Below are 15,645 nucleotides of genomic sequence, written 5' to 3'. Positions count from 1 at the left end.
TCCGGTTTCCTCCCACATTTTGAGAGGTGTGCTGGTTAGGTGCATTGACCCAAACAGGTACCGGAGTGTGCCGACTAGGGGAATTTCACAGCAACTTCATTGCAGCATTAATATAAGCCTTACTTGTAACTAATAAATAAACTTTTAACACACTTGTATTCCTTTAGTCACACAATACAGAAAGCTTCATTTTAGTTTGGACTGCAATTACTTTGAATGAGCTGGAGAGACATTGAGAAAGAATGAAAATAGATGATATGCTTACAGATCTAAAAGGAATGGAGATACTCTGTGTGCAAATATAGTTTATACAGACAGTGAAAGGTTTAAATACTTGGTGTGGGTTTTGGATTAGTCAGTAAATCTTTGTTCTAACCATGTTTGTGAGATGAAATCTCAGGAGCTGTCTACCTAGCACTAGCGGGATGTGAGCACCATCAATAGTAGATTGCAATGGTTCAAGCACAAAGCCCATCAACACTACCTCATGATAAGAAAGTTGCAATAAGTGTGCCTTGCCAGTGTTGCCCACATTCAGAGAACACATCAAAAATGAGTAACGATTGTCCAACAATTAGAGAAATCCAAGGATAGGACAAAACCTATCCATTAACTAGTCCCAGGAACAAGTATATAATCCAAAAGGGAACTGTGGTATTCATATTGCAGCATTTCCAGTTTCTAATTTACATTAGTGAGGTGGGTTCAAAAACTCAGTTGGAGCCAATACCAAACTTGAGAGGTAGTTGATACAGAGGGGATAGTGCAGGCTGCACAAATGATTTGGGCAAAACTATATAAAATGAATAGCTGGTATGATATCTACCAATTTAAACTAAGATTCCAGGTTACCATTAAAAATTCAATCACATTTCCCATCAAAGTTGCGCAACTGGCCATTATATCAACTCTCAACAATTTGTATCAACAGACTGAGACAAAAAAGGATTGGAGCTGCAACACTGACATTCATGATTTGAAAGAGATGGAAAGATGCATATGTGGCTACCAAGAGGTCCTATAATTACCTTCTAATTTGGAGACAACATTTTCCTCTGTATGAAGATGAATGTTTGAGGAACAGCTTGTATCATACATAATGTCCAAATAATACACCAAAGTAGTCTGATAAATGTTTACCTGCAAATGCTGAGTGCTTACAGGAAGCAAAACTGTAAGTGGTTCATCCAGAGTACACTCAGCATTATCGCTCACTATTTCAACATCATTTTCTTCATTTCTAAATAGCACAGACTCATTCTTTTCACTTCTTGACTGTGTGGCAGGAATGCCCTCATCATCAACTACAATTACCACAGCTAGAAAAGAAAATGAGAGAGTAATTGGATCAGAGTAACAATTCCTGTTTTGCTGTTTAAACACAAAGTAAACTAAATATGTATTAACTACAGTAGCTTTGTAAAGAGATATTAGGCACATGAGTGTTTAGCTGTTCTTTACATTTGCATACCATAAAATTTAATACTGAGGAAGAGTTATCTTTTGCATGCCACCTAACTAAAACTTAGCACAACTAATTTCACTGGCTCTCAAAAGCAGCAATACAGAAAACATTTTCACCATCTTTAAAACATTAAATGGATCAATTTCTTAAAATCAATCAATAAAATTAATGCAAAAGCATCCTTTTTTTTGTTCAGGGGATGTCAGCATCACCTGCAAGGCCAACATTTGTTGTCCATCTCTAATTGCACTTGAAGTGAGTTGGCTTGCTAGACCATTTCAGAGGTCAGCTAAGAGTCAACCAGTTGTTGTGGGTCTGGAGTGACATTTAGGCCAGACTGTGTAAGGATGGCAAATTCCCTTCCCTAAAGGACATTACTGAATCTGACTGGTTTTTATGACAACTGATGATAGTTTCAATGTCACCGTTACTGATTCTAGCTTTATATTTCAGATTATTATATTAATATTAGGATACAAAGGCTAAATTGAGAGAATGCACCCTCTAGATGGACTGCAACTCAGGCTTTGGTGACCAAGTCTCAGATTTTTCCCTTCCTTACTTATGTTGGGAAGCAGCTGGTGTTTTTCTTGTTGAAATCAGGACTTGTATAGGAATATGTTAATGTCTTCTGCATCTTTGTTGGTCTCAATAGGAATTGGGGTAGGCCTATTCGGCTATTCAACTGAAGCAGGGTAGATCTGTTTCTTAACTCCATTCACCCATGTTGGTTCTGTAATCCTTAATAGTCTTGACTAACAAAAAACTCTCAGCACTGACATTGTCAGCAACTTTTTGCGGGAAGTGTGCTCCAAAATTTCCATTTTGCTGCCTGTGAAGGAGTGCTTCCTGGCCCCTTGTTTGAGACTGTCACCAGAGGATCCAGAGCTTCTTTATCTACTATATCAATTCCTTGGATTGTCTTAAACATTGCAATTAGATCATTCCCATGGACTTTTACATTGAAGGTTATACAATCCTATGTAATTCATAAATAAACCTTTTTGTCCCAGTATAATTTTGTGAAGCTATACTGCAGTCACTCCCAAAGACAATATATCCTTCCTCAGGTGCTATAGCCGGAACTGAAGGAGGTACTCTAAGTGGGGATCTAACCATTGCTTCGTACAGCATTATTTCTATTCATCTGTTGCATTATAAGTTAAATCTGTTGACCATGTGAGGTTCAAGTCGAAAGCAATTACAAAGATAAAACGTCAGGAGGAACAATAGATCAAGAACTCTCATTTTGATCAGTTGTGTGTCTAACAAACACAGATCTTGCACAAAGCTTCAGAGTCTCCAAAATGAAGTACTGAAAATTTGTCAAAAGTAAGAGTTTCCATTTGAACAATTTGGAGTGCACACTTTCTTTCATTAAAAATCATACTCCAATTAACCAAATCCAGAGTGTTCAGCTGTGGGAGAATGAACGACAATTCTGCAGCATACTTGTTGTTCTTTGCTACCCATTAGGTCACTGGAATACAAATATTTTCACTGGTTAAGTATAGAATCATAGAAGAATCCCTACAGTACAGAGGCCTTTCGGCCCATTGAGTCTGCACCAACCACCATCCCACCCAGGACCTATCCCCATATCCCTTTATATTTACCCACCATTCCCTCTAACTTATGCATCTCAGGACACTCAGAGAATTTTAGCATGCCCAATCAACCTAACCCGCACATCTTTGGACTGTGGGAGGAAACCGGAGCACCCAGAGGAAACCCACACGAACACGAGGAGAATATGCTAATTCCACACAGACAGTGACCCAGGCCAGGAATCGAACCCAGGTCTCTGGAGCTGTGAGGCAGCAGTGCTAACCACTGTGCTACCATGCCACCCAAATAGTAGGAGTAATAGTAGTAGTATTGAATTGGGGACGAGCAGAAATACAAAAGGATAGAGAGGAGAAAATAAAATAGACCTCCAAAGACATTGCTTGTAAGCTTTCCCAAAACTGTTGGAAGTTTTACAATGATATCTAACCTGTTGCCTGATTATCCATTACTGCAGACCAGGTGGAAAACCCAAGATTATCAAATGCCCTATTCTAATGCCCTAAGCTGCAGTCCTGGTACAGCATTTAACACATCCACAGAGTACTGACTACAGCAATGTCTTTTATGGATGACCAATGTTAGTTATAAGTGGAACTTTAGTTCTCACCACATCATCTTAGAAATTGCATGGCAAAACCTCTTAATCCACAAATTTAGCTGTTTATGCTTACTTTCATAATTGGTTTATTTGTACAAAAGACATCTAGCAAAGCAGCTGTTGGGTGCCTAAGTACAATCCCTTTAGATATTTGAGAGAGCTGTGTGGGTGGATATCATCCTGGATGTCACTGGGAGCATGTTTGACCAAAGATATTTAGTGAAGGTCAGGGGCAATTTGGCAGCAACAATAATAAACTAAGTAGTACAATGATTAGAATAATCTTTTTTTAGCACGGGGACTAGAATTCAAATCTCAGTTACTTTTATACTAGTGCTTCTTTACATCAAATTCTGCACATCTAATTTCCTGCATTTGCACAACTAAATCTGACTATCCTACCCTTGGTGAAAAAAATGCACAAAAATCAGCTCACAACTCCTGTCTTCAAGGTACAACAGCAACGTAAGTGTCTCAAGCCAAACACGGATACCATTCTCTTAACAAAAGTGACGGTGTGAAAGCATTTACTGATGACATATAAACAATTTTTCTCTCCTGACTGAGAAGAATCCTCTACAAGAAATGAGCTTGGAAGGTTTGTAGCCAATTCCACAACACAAGCTCAGTGTACAATCATACATAGTTAAGTGCAAAACTTCTATTACATTCATTAAAATGTTGGTGCAGGAAACTGTAACACTAAATACTAACCCAAGGCAGATCAACCTTCTGAATTTTGAACAAGTTGGAGCAACAGAGGAACCTGACTATAAATTTGGCATCCTTTACTTGCCCTGGATGAAGAGGTAGTTTTCCCCAACACACATATTTGGATGAATGTGAAAACTTATCTTTTGATATTAAGGCAATCCCTATTTTTTAAGTAATGAAGGTGAGATACTGGCACTAGAGTTATAGAGTAGAATCTCTATAGTACAGGAGTCGTCTATTTGGCCCATTGAATCTGTACCAATCCTCATTTACCCCACTAATCCCCCAACATTTGGCACAGTGGTTAGCATTGCTGCCTCACAGCACCAGGGATCTGGGTTCGATTCCTGGCCTGGGTAACTGTGTGGAGTTTGCACATTCTCCCCATGTCTGGGTGGGTTTCCTCCGAGTGCTCCGGTTTCATCCCACAGTCCAAAGATGTGCAGGTTAGGTTGATTGGCCATGCTAAATTAACCCTTAGTGTCAAGTGGACTAGCTAGGGTAAATGCATGAGGTTATGGGAATAGCGGCTGGGTGGGATTGTGGTCAGTGCAGACTCGATGGGCCGAAGGGCCTCCTTCTGCACTGTAGGATTCTATGAAATTTGGGTCAATTTAGCATAGCCAATCCACCTAACCCACGCATCTTTGGACTACGGGAAGAAACCGGAGCAGCTGGAGGAAACCCATGCAGACATCGGGGAGAACTTTCAAACAGAGACAGTGATCCAAGGCCAGAATTGAGCTCGAGTCCCTAGTGCTGTGAGGGAACAGTGCTAACCACTGTGTGATCGTGGCGCTCAATACAACAGAGAAGGCTACAAGATATAGGTTTTTAAAATTACGAAGGGTTTTGAGTGTATAAATAACAAAAGGCCATTATCTCTAGATGGGGGGGGGGGGGATCAACATCTAATCAATTTAAGATTGTTGGCAAGAGAGTGAGGGAAGTAGTTGGTAATTTTTTTAATGATGGGGATTATTGGGCCATTCAATGCTTTATACAAAATGCAGCTGTCCCAGACAGTACCATATCTTTCAAAGAAGATTAGATAAACCTTTGTAGGAGAAGACAATAGAATTTTGAAATTAGTTTTGATTTGCTCAAGCAAAGAGCTGGCAAAGATATGATGGGCATTTGGCCTCCTCCTGTGCTATAAATGGTTTTTGTTGGGGCTTTAAACTTTCTCTTAGAATATGATCAAAAGTGGTGGTTTAGAGACATTTCTTTGATTCGATATAAAGTATTACGTTCTTCCTACATACATACACGCACCAGAGATCCAAGTTCTTTTTACCCTTCTTATGATAACACAGATGCACGAGGGCTCATAACAATATGAGTGCATAAATTGCTGAAAGCGAGCACACAGGTACTGCGGGAAGTAAAGGCGGCAAATGGTACATTGGCCTTCATAGCTAGCAGATTTGAATTTCAGGATAGTAATTTTTTGCTGCAATTGTGTAAGACATTGGTGATGCCACATCTGGAGTACTGTGCATAGTTTTGCTGTCCTTATCTGAGGAAGGATGTCCTTACTATAGATGGAGTACAGTGAAGGTTTACCAGGCTGATTCTGAGATCTGTCATATGAGGACAGTCTAAATCAGTTAGGATTATGTACACTGGAGTTTAGAAGAGTGTGAGAGGGGACCTCATAGAAACTTATAAAATTCTAACAGGGTTGAACAGGGTAGATTCAGAAAGAATGTTCCCAATGGTGGGAGAAGTCCAGAACTAGGGGTCACAATTTGAAGATTAGGGGTAAACTTTTTAGAATTGAAGCAAGGAGCAATTTCTCCACCCTGAACGTGTGGAAGTCACTACCACAGAAAGTAGCTAAGGCCAAAATGTTGTCTGATTTCAAGAAGAAATTAGATATAGTTCTTGGAGCTAAAAGGATCAAGGGATATGGAGGTGAAGGTTAGGGATTAGAATATTGAATATGTTCAGCCATGATCAAAATGAGTGGCGGAGCAGATTCGAAGGGCCAAATGACCTACTCCTGCTTCAAGTTTCTGTGTTACTGGAAGAAACAAATTGGACAGTTTAAGAAGCTTAACAAATGAATTACCCATGTAACAATTACTGCATTTAATTCATTGTGGATAAAGTGTCTTGAAGTGACTTACAAACGTGATAAAGTGTTATATAAATGCAAATTTTTCTTTCAAGTTAACATACGAATTGGGAGTAAGAGTATGCCAGTTGGCCTCTCAAGTCCATTTCACCATTCATTAATATCATGCTGATACATAAACCCAAGGAGACGTGTAGAATCTGCAAACTTGTATAACTACACAATATTGGTGCTGTATAAACAAGCTCAACAACAGCAAATCGGGCCATTCATTTTATTAGCTGGACAGTCATCTTTACACACATTTTTGTTCAGGTGGTTTCCCGCCGACTTGGATTTCCACACTAAAGCCCCTCCAGTTGCCTTCAATTGTTCCTTGGCAAATAAACCTGTTGACTGCCAATGCTGCATTGAAAAAAGTTCAAAATAAAAGCTCACCTACAAAAGAAAGCTAGTTCTACTTGAGATGGTAATTTTACACAAGTAATAAAATGAATTGCACATACATTCGGCCTCTGCAGTGACTGGGTGCTCCTCACTCAGGAACAATCTGTCCTTTTCCTGTGATTCATAAGACGGCAGTTGTTCCTCGAGCATTTCTGGATGCATGCCTTCGCTGTTTAGAGAAACAAAAAGGCAAACGTAGAACTACCAAGCACAGAAACACACTTTTTAGCCTAACTTGTTAATGTCACTTTTTAGGTTTCACATGAGCCTACCACCATCCAATTTCACCCATTCACATCAGTAGGCCCTTCCAGTCCTTTTCCCCCCATTTACTTATCTGACTTCCCTTAAAGAGATTTGGCTGCCTCAGTCTATATGAGGATTAAAATTTCCATGATTACTCCATTAGCCTCATTTCTTCCACTGTAATTTGCCAGCCATGGAGGTTTCCTGAAAATAAAATGGAGTTGCAACTGATAATTGTATGTTTTTCTTCCAAACCACCCCGATGTCATCATTCTTTATGACGACTGCTCCCTCACACAATACTTCGAAGAGCAGGCATACAATCTACTCTCAGGCCCTGGGTCAACATGTCAAGGGGTGTCCAAGACTGGTAGAAAAAAAGTTAATTCAACAGATGAAAACTGTTTTCTAAATGTGTGCTGTCGAAGTGACATGGCCTTCTAAGAAAAATGTTTAGAAACACTAATTTAACCAATATGCCAAGACAGCGCAAAACTATTTACAATAAAAATCAGGAGGAAAAGGAAAATACCCTGGACAATTGCTGCAACAATTTGAGCAAATATTGTGGAAAATAGAAGCATGCAGGCAACACCATAGTGCAAACAAGAAGCTAAAGGGGAAAATATTCCAGCCTTACCCCTTATTAGCAGATTCAAGGTTATATTTCAATGGGGTGACTTCTTCATTATTTGAGGTGATGAATGCTGTTGCAATATTTTCCAATGGTGCATCAGTGTCCAAAACTAACAACAGAAAGTGTAAGCAAGTGAGTGCCTTTGTTTGACAAAGGAAATTAATTGAAGTTAAATCTACTTCAATCCTACAATGTAGGAATTCCTAGAACACTTCAATTCTCTGACTGAGACCCAAAGGAGTCAACTAGTGTACATGGCAACATCTGCAAAATGAATCGCTAGAGCAGTAGAAACAAATAAACCCAAACATATTGCGCCTTACCAACCTCTATTTGGCCTAAGAGGATCCAAATAACTCCCAACTCTAAGCAATGAAGTGTTCAAGGCATTTTGCATACCATTATAAACCTATCTTAACTAGCATTAAGTCAGCTATGCATGCATACTGTGTAACAGGCCAATCAATGTCTAAAACAAAAATATAAATCTACTCAATTTAGCAAAACATACCTTCTTTGCATACAGACATTTGCTCAGTATCTGACACAAACAGGTTTTCATTTGTAGGCACATCCTCATTTTGTGTTTGAGGCACTGTCAGTTCTTGCTCACTTGCAGCACCCTCCTCCACAATTTGTTTCTCTGCACAAGGAGGATCACCGGTCAAGATTCTCTCTCCAGCACTTAGGAAGAATATATCTGCAGAAGCCTCTTTGCTCATTTCCTTGGAAGTGTCCCCTCTATCCAGGGACTCAGCAGCATCCACATATTCTTCCATAGACCACTCTTCTGTTCTTCCTGAACTATCAATGTTGTCTTTTGGAACTTGAGTTTGATCATCATCCATGTCAGTACCAGAAAGATCAACCACTGCCACTTGCTCGGACAGTATCTCATTGTCTGGAGTTAGCTCTTCAGGAGCATGGTTGTCTGTAGTTGAAGGCCATGACTCTACAGATGGTGTTCGCGGAATCTGTTCAGATGATGAAGCCAGTAGCTGTAATTCATCAGCAGCTGCAACCTTGAATTAAAAGACAGATGTCAATTTGCAACCAATTATAAAATAACAGGTTAATCAATAATCTGCGCCTTGTAAATTCTGAGCTTGCAGGCAACTATGGGTTAAAAATGCTCTTCTGCTTCACTTATAATTGACAAAATGCTTATACAATTGGCAAAGGGGAATAAAATAATTAGGTGGGCAAGCACCTCTTTAAAAGGGTCTCAAGAGAATTTCAAATTATACTTTTGTGCACTCAATAAGACCACACCTAAAACAGGCATTATTAGAATTCTCAATGATAGTTAGGATTCTTTTTTAAACTGCACATACAGTAACCATTGAAATAATTATATTCATGTCCCAAACAAAAGACAATTCAAGTGGAGATGAGCACTGAAAGATGACATGGGCCACAGGCAAAGAACAACAATTGAATCCGTCATTAAGCAGGAAATTGCGAGGCATCTTGAAGGGAATTGCTTGATAGGGCGGACGCAACACGGTTTCATTAAAGGGAAGTCGTGTCTGACAAATTTACTGGAGTTCTATGAGGATGTGTCTAGGGCAGTGGATAGAGGAGAGCCGGTGGATGTGGTCTTTCTGGATTTTCAGAAGGCGTTTGACAAGGTACCTCACAAGAGGTTATTGCAGAAGGTCAGGGGACATGGAGTTGGGGGTAAGGTGTTAGCGTGGATAGAGGATTGGTTGTCAAATAGGAGGCAGAGAGTGGGGGTCAATGGGTGCTATTCGGATTGGCGGTTGGTGACTAGTGGGGTGTCCCAGGGGTCGGTGCTGGGGCCTCAGCTATTTACCATTTATATAGATGATCTGGAGGAGGGAACCGAGTGCAGGGTGTTGAAATTTGCTGATGACACCAAGATTGGGGGAAAGGCAAATTGTGCGGAGGGTGTGGAGAGTCTGCAGAAGGATCTAGATAGGCTGGGCGAATGGGCCAGGAAATGGCAAATGGAATTTAATGTTGGCAAGTGTGAGGTGGTCCACTTTGGTAGGAAGAATGGTAGGAAGGACTATTACTTACGTGGCGAAAAACTGCAGCAGGCGACGGTGCAGAGGGACCTCGGGGTCCTTGTGCATGAGTCGCAAAAACCCAGCTTGCAGGTGCAGCAGGTGGTCAGGAAGGCGAATGGGATGCTGGCCTTCATAGCGAGGGGGATTGAATATAAAAGTAGGGAGGTCTTGCTGCAGCTGTATAGGGCATTGGTGAGGCCGCAGCTGGAGTACTGTGTGCAGTTTTGGGCGCCGCACCTGTGCAAGGATATTTTGGCCCTGGAGGGAGTGCAGAGAAGGTTTACTAGGCTGATACCGGAGTTGAGGGGGTTGAGCTATGAGGAGAGGCTGAATAAACTAGGCTTGTACTCGTTAGAGTTTAGAAGAATGAGGGGAGATCTCATTGAGACGTATAAGATGATGAATGGGATGGATAGGATAGAGGTGGAGAGACTCTTCCCGCTCAAAAAAGACACTAGGACTAGGGGGCACAGCCTCAAGATAAAGGGGAGGCGGTTTAGAACGGAGTTGAGGAGGAACTTCTTCACTCAAAGGGTGGTGAATCTCTGGAATTCTCTGCCCGTTGAAGTGGTGGAGGCTGCCTCGCTAAATATTTTTAAGAAGCGGGTTGATGGGTTTTTGATAAGAGAGGGGATTAAGGGTTATGGGGAGAGGGCGGGAAAGTGGAACTGAGCCACAACAGATCAGCCATGATCTTATTGAATGGCGGGGCAGGCTCGAAGGGCTAGATGGCCTACTCCTGCTCCTATTTCTTATGTTCTTATACCCATCACTACTGCAATCTGCCTATGAGTATACGATTCCACAAATTTACTTCTGGCATCAGCTCAATCTTAACTGTCCATTTACCTTTTTCTAGTCTAAGCTTGATCTCAGTTTGTGTTGATATGGGAGAAAATCCTGGGATCCAGGTGATCTATCCCCTTTAAAGTTCTAATTTAATCAAAAAAACCCACCCATTGCAAATGTTCCAAATTCTGCACTTTCCGTAACACAAATGCTAAAATCTCAATTTGTCAGATTTATGTCACACCCTTTCATTCCCTCCATGATTACAATGGCACCCCTTTTGATAAAGAGTGCCCAGGCAGGGACAAAATGTTCAAGGCAGAAAGAGATCAATCTATCACCTCTTGGATCACTTCGTTGGACACGCTCAATTGCTTGAGCTATGTGCCCGGTTGCTTTCTTCATCACTGGTGCCCACTATGCTAAAGGCTATTTTAGCTTCAAAATTAGTACTTTTATTAAAAACATATCTGAATGACATTCCGAGAGATCTCACACGAGCTTTATGACAGCTGGATCCCCACAATTAGCCCACTATACAACTTCTAAATTAACCTATCTTTGCCTTTTCATGTCATAAATGCATCGAACATTCATCCTGTGCTTTTCAAAGATTTAGGAAAATAAATTAGATAAATGTTTGTGATTCAACAGTATTGATGAAATCCACAGAGTAATCTTGAATTCAAGAATTTGCACAGAATGTTCCCTGACTTTTATCTGGTTGTAAATACCTTCAATTGAACCGAGAAGTGTCATGAAATACAGTCCTGCCATATAGATTATTAAGCATTAACATTTTGAGTTTAGAATTCAAAAGTTCTGGAAGACAGATAGCTAATGGCCCTGACGTTAGCAATTAAAGAGATTTAAAACTCCCTTTAATGAAGCACCTAAATGCTAGCCTAATCCAAAAATGACAAAATACATACTCCATTAGTCCAACGAATAGTTGGTTTTTCCTTCATAAAAGAAATTTTGGTTTCTTTAGCATGAAGTGGAGGAGTTGAAGATCGACTTGGTGAAGCACACGGTGATGTTAGGGGTGTGGGACGAAGACTGGATCTTAAGATCGATTGAGGAGTAAAATTGGCAAAGGTGGTGTCTGAAGATGTAAATGCTCTTGCCCTCTAAATAGAAACACAAAACAAAGTATATGTTGGTAAATGAAAAATTAAGTTTGATGATAGTGTCTTTCCAATTAAGAAGTTAATACCAGATACATGGAACAACTATCATAGCAATATGGAGTACATATAATGTATTCATACCATATAATACCAAAATAGATATCTATTAAGAGGGGTACAAAAGTTACTGTGTTTTTTTCCCCCCCCACACATGACAAACTATTCCCATGATGAGGGAGTAACATTAACTACAGCATAGTTCCTTTGCTTAGGAAGTATTTAATAAAGTTTCATAAAACGTAACATACTCAATCTAGAAATAGGCATAGAAATTAACTGCATACCTTCATCACAGGAGGGGTCTGCAAAAGTTTTAGCTCCGACGCTTTAGAAATGCCTCCAAGATAGCCAGAATTGATAGTGTATGGTTGCAATGGATTGGTTGCCATCCAAGACGGACTTGCCTTACTTTGTGCACAAGGAGTAGTCTCTGCATTCAAGGGAGAGTGGGTCTTCAGCTGCCGTACAGAATCCAATATCCTAATCAAAGAAAAAACTCTGTCGGAAATGTACTCTTTCTTTAAAAGCCTCACTCTCTTCCAACAATTTAATTTCTTCATATTGCCACACATGATGCAGCTTGCCTTCACTGTAAAGATGGAACTGTGTCCCCAAGAACAACAACTGTGGTGGTGATCATTCCTACCAATAATGTCATGGACAGCGGCCACTGGGACAGGTTGAAAGAGAAGGATAAGAATAAATGGGTTTTGCCCTTGTATTTCTTTCCTTTCACTAACTGCTGCAAGTCAAGTTTGGTAGCTATGCCCTTCAGGACTTGGTGTACTCTATCAGTGGAGTGTTACTGAGTTATTCTTGGTGATGGACACCAAAGTCCTCAGTCCAAATGGTAATAATTGGGGCAGGACTGATTAATCTATTGAAAGAGTAGGTGGTACCAGTAGGTTTCCTTGTCCGTGCTTTACCTCATGCCATGGGAATTCAGAGTCTGTGGTAATTCATAGAATACCTACGGTGCAAAAGGCCATTCGGTCCATCGAGCCTGCACCTACAGCAGTCTCACCCAGGCCCTATCCCTGTAACCCCACATATTTATCCTGCTAACCCCCTTGACACTAAGGGCCAATTTCAACATCTCCAATCGACCAAATTTAGCATCTTCAATCAACCTAAATCAGCCGAGGAAACAGGAGTACCTGGAGGTTAAACCATTCAGACATGGGGAAAACATGCAAACTCCATGCAGACAATCAACTAAGGCCTTCAGAATTGAACACAGGCCCCTTTGCCACCCCTTATCGAAGATTCCTAGGAATATAGCCTCCTAACTGCGTGCTATTGAGCTATCACCTTGTAGGAGGGACAGACATGGTGATAGGGGAGTCCGAGATGTTGACTGTTGAATATGATGTACAGTGGCAATGTCACTGGGCTAGCAGACCAGAGGCCCAGGTTAATGCCTAGGAACACATGCTCAGATCTCACCACAACATCTGGTAGAATTTAAACTCAACTAATTAATTTTTAATCTGGAATTGAAAGATTGTCTCAGTAATGCTGAAAATTAAACTATCATCAATAGTTGGATAAACTCATTTGATTCACTGATGCCCTTTAGGGAAACAAATCTGCCAAAGACCCACATTAATGTGATTGACACTTAACAGTTCCTAAGAAAATTAGAGATGAGTAACACCCATAAAAAATAAAATTCTAAGTATGAATATGTTAGGTTTGACGAGACTGTGGCACAGCTCTCCCAATAGTGGCTCAAATCCTAGATGATAATGAGGAGGACTTTTTAAAAGTTTGACTGGGTGTGCTATTGAAACCTGACAGCTAGAACAAACTGAAATGATTTATCCAATTTTATTTTAATCACATTTCTTTGCAGCAGTTTGATTTGATACAAATGGCTTGCTAGGTCTTTTCAGGCAGCAATGAAGAGTGCCACATTTGGTCAGATCAGACAAAGATGACAGATTTCCTTCCCTTAAAGGCATTATTGAACCAGTTATGTTTGTACAGCAATGCAGTAGCTTTACGATGACCATTCCTGAGACTAGCTTTTTATTCAATGGTTTTAACTTTTTATAACTGAATTCAAATTCACAAATAATCATGTGAGATTTGCACTCACATCTGTGGCTTACTATTCAGATAATAACTACCTAGTCTGACATGATAAAGGGAATTTTGCATCGCACCCGGTCTCCTTTATTGACCTGGAAGTACTCATGAAAATAGTTCAGGTACTTGACACTAATGTCCTTCTCAATAGATATAGCTCACATTTTGCAGCTGTATGATGGCAAAATGGTCAGCACCACCATCATTATTATGAGAAGCTGACAGCAACTGCTGGCATATGCCCATGCATAATTAAAAGTGGAAATTCTTCAGCTCTTATCAGTGATTCTCCTCACGTACACAGGATGTGAATGAAGTCTTTACAGAATGAAATCAATTAGGAATTCCAAAATTGATGTGAATTTCCATTATTTACACTATTATTCTCAATGTGAAAACCCTTCAAAAATCTAAGTCTTGTTGAATGAGGTGCAGTGGGCTTCTAATACAATACCACATCATAGTTACTGCTGAGCAACCTCGCTGTCCCTAGAAAAAACTGATTTTACATTTGTAGGAACAAGGAAGTGGTGGTAGGTCAATCAAGTCCTTCAGCTTATTTGAGATTATGATTGATCAGTGGCTTTACAGATTTTGCCTCACATACCTCAGTGTGTAGATAATTCAAACTATCAAACTCAGACTTAAAATTTACAACTTAGTATCAATTGACATTTTCAAAAGGAGTTCCAAAGCTTTCCCATTCTGCTTGTAGATGTGTTTCTTAATTTCATTCCTGAAAGGACTGGCTCTAATTTTTATATTATGCAGGCTAATTCTAAACTTCCCAATTAACAGAAAAAGTTTCACTCCACCTTTACTACCTTTCCCCTTATACCTTGAAAAACTTCAATCAAATAATCTCATAACCTTCCAAATTCCATAGAAAATAACCGTAATTTGTGTAATCTCTCCTCATAACCTAATCCTCGGGAGTCCTCACACCATTCTTGTAAAACTACACTGCATATCCCAATTTATGCTCCCCAAAGTGTGGTGCCAACTTGTTTACGCTACTTCAGGTGTGGCTGAACCACAGCTTTGTACAACTGAAGCAATGACTACTGCCTCATTGTATGCTAGCCTCCTAGATATCAAGGGTTAATTCCATTAGTCTCCTTGATTATTTTTTGTACCTGTGCATGACATTTTAATGATTTATGAACTTGATTACCTAAGTGTCTTTGTGCCTCCACCGTCCCTAGCTTTTTAACAATCAGAAACATCCTGTTCTAAACTTTTAGGTCCAAAGTGGATGGCTTCACATTTGCTTACACTGAAATCCATTTGCCATAAATTTATTCATTGACTTGATTGATCTATATCTCTTTGGAGCATCAAGCTTTCATGTACACTGCATACAATGTAATTTATCTTTGCATCATTGGCAAATTTGCTATCTGGCTTTCTATCCAAGGCATTAATAAATAGTGTATAGTTGGTATTTCTCAACAAATCCCTGCGGAAAACTGCTAGTCACATATTCCCAATTAGCGTAGCTGCCATTACCTCCTACTCGCTGTCTCCTGACACTCACCAATTTCCTGATCAGGTCAATCATTTTCTTTCATGGATTTGAACTTTATTAAACAGTCTCTTTTGAGGGACTTTATTTATATTACTTCCAGAAGACATTTGATAATATTAATAGATATTCCCCATCTCATTAGTTTAGTTACTGCTTCAAAAAATTCAATCAGATTTGTCAGGCATGACCTACCCTTTACAAATCCATGCTGGCTTCCTCTGATCAGCTGAAAAATTTCAAGTCAATTATAGGCTTCAG

The 15,645-nt window shown here is 39.9% G+C and overlaps 1 protein-coding gene across 2 annotated transcripts in view; it reads right to left on the bottom strand.

The window, feature by feature from the left end:
* The window catches only part of ahctf1 (AT hook containing transcription factor 1), a 97,773-nt gene that overhangs the window by 11,485 nt on the left and 70,643 nt on the right, over positions 1–15,645 (bottom strand). For both annotated transcript variants that reach the window (XM_080200775.1, XM_080200776.1), the window contains 6 exons: positions 12,053–12,248; positions 11,511–11,708; positions 8,268–8,778; positions 7,760–7,865; positions 6,933–7,042; positions 1,141–1,319 (listed from right to left, as the gene is read on the bottom strand). In XM_080200775.1, the coding sequence (XP_080056901.1) occupies positions 1,141–1,319; positions 6,933–7,042; positions 7,760–7,865; positions 8,268–8,778; positions 11,511–11,708; positions 12,053–12,248 (1,300 nt within the window). The remainder of the gene's footprint in view (positions 1–1,140; positions 1,320–6,932; positions 7,043–7,759; positions 7,866–8,267; positions 8,779–11,510; positions 11,709–12,052; positions 12,249–15,645) is intronic.

The sequence above is a fragment of the Carcharhinus amblyrhynchos genome, chromosome 12 (genome assembly GCF_965287045.1).
Source record: "Carcharhinus amblyrhynchos chromosome 12, sCarAmb.v2.hapA, whole genome shotgun sequence".
Classification (NCBI taxonomy): Eukaryota; Metazoa; Chordata; class Chondrichthyes; order Carcharhiniformes; family Carcharhinidae; genus Carcharhinus; species Carcharhinus amblyrhynchos.
This window is presented reverse-complemented; position numbering and strand designations above follow the sequence as displayed.